Source organism: Lipotes vexillifer, unplaced genomic scaffold (genome assembly GCF_000442215.2).
Source record: "Lipotes vexillifer unplaced genomic scaffold, Lipotes_vexillifer_v1.1 scaffold491, whole genome shotgun sequence".
Taxonomy (NCBI): Eukaryota; Metazoa; Chordata; class Mammalia; order Artiodactyla; family Lipotidae; genus Lipotes; species Lipotes vexillifer.
Genome location: NW_006770548.1, coordinates 1,327,154 through 1,331,843, shown reverse-complemented (window position 1 = coordinate 1,331,843; position 4,690 = coordinate 1,327,154). Strand labels below are relative to the sequence as shown.

The 4,690-nt window shown below is 58.8% G+C and overlaps 1 protein-coding gene across 3 annotated transcripts; it reads left to right on the top strand.

The window, feature by feature from the left end:
- The first annotated feature begins 690 nt into the window (after positions 1–690).
- On the top strand, positions 691–4,594 carry CCDC71 (coiled-coil domain containing 71). Of its 3 annotated transcripts, XM_007446188.1 has the most exons (4): positions 691–767; positions 2,730–3,768; positions 3,871–3,909; positions 3,964–4,594. In XM_007446188.1, the coding sequence occupies exons 2-4, from the start codon at positions 2,782–2,784 to the stop codon at positions 4,324–4,326; spliced, it is 1,389 nt and encodes a 462-aa protein (XP_007446250.1). In that variant the 5' UTR covers positions 691–767; positions 2,730–2,781; the 3' UTR covers positions 4,327–4,594. The 3 variants fall into 3 exon arrangements, with proteins under 3 accessions (XP_007446250.1, XP_007446249.1, XP_007446251.1); XM_007446187.1 differs by having other exon boundaries at positions 719–767; positions 2,730–3,729; positions 3,871–4,594; XM_007446189.1 differs by lacking the exons at positions 691–767; positions 3,871–3,909 and having other exon boundaries at positions 2,736–3,690; positions 3,730–3,822.
- The last annotated feature ends 96 nt before the right edge of the window (positions 4,595–4,690 follow it).

Genomic DNA, 4,690 nt, shown 5'->3' with positions numbered 1-4,690 from the left:
AAAGAGTTAAGACTTTAGGGAGGGCTTCCTGCCACTGAGGGAGGTAAGGCTGGACCAGGGTCCTCCCACCACACCTGTGGGCATGCTCCTAAGCAAGTACACTCAGGCCCACACTGGTATGCTGGGACTCTCAGATTGGACATGCCCAGCTTTGGGCTTATTTGCAACAAATGTGTGCAAACCAGCCTTTCATACCACATGCAGTGGGCCCACTCTCAGGAATAGGGGAAGGCCTGCTGCCCTCAGAGGAGGTACAAAGAGGCTCCCGAGGGACACTCTCAGGCAGGGCGCACTCCTCTTTCACCCTCTGTTCAGGCACCTGGGACAGAGGTGGGCCTTGTCAGTGGCTGCGGGAGGACTAAAAGGGTGAAGGATAGCTTGGACCTTGCCAAAAATCCCTCCCACATGTCGTTCCACCATCAAGCCCCTCAGAGAAGGTGTCAGACGGGCCCCTAATCCAATGCTAGTCTGGTGCAGTCTTGCCTGGGGCAGCAGCCGAAAGCGCCTCTTGCCCCTCACACTCCTGCACAGGCCCGCAAGGGTTTAGAGCAGTCCCCTCTGCCACCTCCTCCAGGAAGTCTTCTCTGGTTCCCGCTTGTCCAGCCCCCAAACTTTGGGGGAAACGGGGTCTCGGGGGGTCAAGGGTCACTAGGGCGGGCCAGGTCCCGGAAGCGGAAGCGCGGCGCACTTCCGGTGCGCAGCAGGCGGCCATGTTGGAGCAGCGGAGGCGGCGCAGAGTCGCGTCCTGGGTCCCTGCGGCGGCGCCGGTAGGTTGGGGCCGTGGGCCTAGCCACGCCGCGGAGGGGTTGTCCGCGAGGCGGCAGGGTGAATGGGCCGGGCGGCCGGCTCCTTCGGGACCAGCGCCCTCCGCCGGCCCGACCGAGACCCCCAACCCCCACCCCGTGCCCAAAGACCCCACCCTGGGGCTGTGCGACCCGGTCGCGCTCCCACCTCCTGCCCCGTGCATTTCGCTTCTTCTAAGGCCCCCCGCTCCTACCGTCGGCTTGGGTCTCAGGGACGCGGACTCCCAGCCTGAGGGCCCTGATCTGCCCCCGCCCCAGTTCCGCTTGGTTAGGGCCGCTCCCGTCCCGCATCTTTCATCAGCTTCCCCGGCCGGCCCCGGGGACACTTGTGAAGGGAAGTCAGGGGTCGGGCTGCAGTCTCTGTTTTCCGGAGCCTCTTGGAAAGCCCAGGAGACCCCTCCCAAGGGCCCAGGCCGACCTGAGCGGAAGAGCCCCCGTTCATCCCCAATATCTGTGCCTGGAGGCAACAGGTCCCTCCTTATTGTACAGTTCACAGCCGTGGGAACTACACCCCTTGGGAAAAAAAAGAACTAAAGTCATGTGTAAGGACTGTACTTGGAGAATGGCCTCTGGAGAGGGGAAGTGCCCGAGACACCTGAGGATCCAAGAATGTTTCCAAACAAAGAGCCCCAGGGCACTTCCTCCAGGGAATTCTGAAAACTTCTGCTCCACTAGGGGGAGGAAGAAGCTGCACAGACTCACCTCTTGGCCCCAGAGACTTGCCTGATCCAGCTGATCTTTTAATTTTCCTGTGCAGCTGCGGAGCTGTCTCTTGGACCCCTCAGTGATGGGTTAGACTAGATGTTAGTCATGATTGACGGCCTACAGCTTTTAAAGAGAAGCCTGGGACAACTTGGGTCTTCCCAGACAGCTTTAAATGGACTGTACCAAAGTCTTCCAAGCCCTAGTTAGGACAGTTCAGATCTCTAGGGTTCACTTTATTAACCATCTTACTCGGAGTCATTGCCTCTCAGACCTTGGGCTCTTGGTCTGGCTGCCTGGCGCCAGGCTGCCTGATTGCCTAGAGATGTGTTATTAGTACCTGCTACTCATCATCTTTTTAGTTTCTGTTGAAGGAGAGTCTGGCTTTTTCCCTGTGGTTGGTCTCCATGGCTCTAGTGCTAGGCATTGGACCTCTGAGTGGACTGTCTGGGAACTCTGAAAGCAGAACTTCTGGTGGGCAGGGAGGTCCACCCCTGGGCACCTGAACAGCCGCAGCTGTAGAACAGAGATGCTCATGGACTTTGGATGTAAGTCTGGGCCCTTTGGCCAGCATTCAAGGAACATTCAAAGCTTGTATTGCCCTGCTGTCCGCTGTTTTTCCAGCTAGACCTCCCAGCCCTGACCACAGATTCCAGTCACACCAAGTTTGCCTTACTCTTTCTCACTTTGGAGCCATTGCATTGGCTGTTGCCCTTTTTGCTCCATCTCCATCTGGTCCTTTCCTATTCATCATTCATGTCCCACGTGAATATTCCTCTCCCGGGAATCCTTCCCTTACCCATTGGCAAGCTGAGCTGTGTGCCAGTGTGCATTCCCAAGAACCTTGAGGGTATCTCTATCTTGCCTTCTGTACAGGGCTCCTGGAAGACAGAGATATTTGCCTGTATTCCCAGTGTTGAGTCTAATACTAGGAATTCGGCCAAGCCCATATCTTTGCAGGGGCCCATTAGCAGGTTGGATGGCTCTGATGAGCTTATGGGTATGTATCCTGAAGAAGCTGCCTCTGACCCATATGAGTCCCCCACCCTCCACCGTGATAGGTGGAGAAGACCAGGGTTTTGCCCCAAGGAGTGGCTCACTCTGGCCAGGCCCCTCTGTGTCAATAGATGTTATTGTGAAGATTGCTGGCCCTGATTGACCTATCTACCGGTCCTGGCCCCTGTCTCGGTGCTGTTCTTATTGACTCTTCCTTTTGCCTTGGAGGTGCCAAGCGCTGGTTTGCGGATACCCAGGCAGATCTGCAGTGCCTAATGCCATGAGCGTGGTGGTGCAGCATGTGGAGGAGAAAGCTGTGCACTCCTGGTCGCGGATCTCCACGGCAGGGAAGAAGGCCCTGGAGGAAGCGCTGCTTGTCTTTAACCCCATGAGCCAGGATCTCAGTGCCACTGAAGCCCAGCTTGTGGCCTTTCTGCAGGGCCTGCGGGATGATGGCTTCCAACCTACCATCCTGCGCAGTGGTGATGTCTATGGCTATAGTTCGTGTACAGCCAACCCCCCAAGCCAGACAAAGCTTCAAGCTCGTGCCCCCACCCCAGCTGCCACATCACCTCCAGCCAATGCTCCCCGAACTGCCATGCGGCTGCCTGCAGGCCGGGCCACGCTGCTCCCCATGGCACTGTCTGGCAGGCTGGCCAAAGCATCCACACCAGCCCTCGCCAAGCATGCCGCCACCAACCTGCTACTGAGCTCCCTGAAGCAGTCAAGTGCCAGCCGTGCCCGGGGTGCAGCAGTGGGCTTTCCCACCCACCTCTATCCAGGTGTCTACCCTGCCATGCGGCTCTCCGTTGTCCTTGAGGCCCTGGTTCCACTCAAGACTCCCATGCCCTGCTTGGGTGCCAAGCACAAGGCACAGTCACTGCAGCTCTCACTTGCAGACTCTCCCCTGAAGCTGCGGAAAGGTCCAGGGAAGAGGCTGGGGAATTCCCAGCCCAAAGCTCCCAGAAAAGCCACAAGCAAGGGCTCCAAGTGTCTGACTCGAAGAGGCCCCAGGGCTGGACCCCGACAAGGCACTGGGCCCCAGAGCAAGACCTACAAAGCCTCTGGTTCCCTCAGTGGCCCACGAATGAAAGGTGGCTGTGCTCTGGGCACCAAAACAGCCCAGGCCAAAGCTTCCCGTGCCCAGGCCAAGGTGGCTCGAACACAAGCCAAAGCTGCCAAGGCCCGGGCAGAAGCCAAGGCAGCACGGATCAAGGCCAAGGCCAAGGCCAAAGCCAGGGCAGTGCGGGCCAGGGCCAAGGCCAGGGCAGTGCGGGCCAGGGCCAAGGCCAGGGCAGTGCGGGCCAGGGCCAAGGCCAAGGCAGTGCGGGCCAGGGCCAAGGCCAGGGCAGTGCGGGCCAGGGCCAAGGCCAGGGCAGTGCGGGCCAGGGCCAAGGCCAAGGCCAAGGCAGTGCGGGCCAGGGCCAAGGACAAGGCAGTGCGGGCCAGGGCCAAGGACAAGGCAGTGCGGGCTAAGGCCAAGGTGGCTCAGACCCAGCCCAGGGGCAGGGGCAGGCCAAAAAGGTCTGTTCAGGCCAGGACTGCAAGGAGGGGCCGGAAAAGCTGCCCTGAGACTGCGGGACAGAAGAGGAAAAGGACTGAGGAGGCAAAGGATCTTCCTCCCCAGAAGAGAGCACGGCTTGGGCCCCAATCCCCTAAGTTATGGCTAGGACCTGGAACGGCAAAGCTGCTGAAATTCCGGGCCATCAAGGTGGACAGGCAGTCCTCAGATGATGAGGTGCGGCAGCAGGCTCAACGGATCCTCCGTGTGAACCTTTCCCCTGTAATACGACTTCAGCCATTGCTGCCATACTCAGCACCCTGATTCCTTCACGTAGCAACGTTTGGGGAAACTGAGCCCAGTTGTCTGTGTGGCCAGTGGCACAGTGTGCAATGCCCATGGATTCCACAACCCTAAGGACTCTGGGTGCCTCTCCAGGGCCCTGAGAGCCACCAGCCTCCTTTCAGAGACTGGAGGATGTGGGGTGGGGTGGGCGGGTGGGAGGGATGGTGTCATGGCGCGATGCACTGTGACTTGTTACTCTTCAAGTTGTATGTCCTCTATTCCATCTATCACGTTTTATACCTTTCCACCTTCCAGTCTCCCTGCCCACACTCCATGGTCTTTTTGTGTGTGTGTGACTGCTAGTAGGCCAGCTTGGGTGTTTAGAAAAGGTAGCCCCAGGAGC

Excerpts from the sequence above, each read along its gene's own strand:
- CCDC71 (XM_007446187.1), top strand. The coding sequence starts at position 2,782 with ATGAGCGTGGTGGTGCAGCATGTGGAGGAGAAAGCTGTGCACTCCTGG. Across the intron at positions 3,730-3,870 it reads GGATCAAGGCCAAGGCCAAG|GCCAGGGCAGTGCGGGCCAG; the intron begins GCCAAAGCCAGG and ends GCCAGGGCCAAG.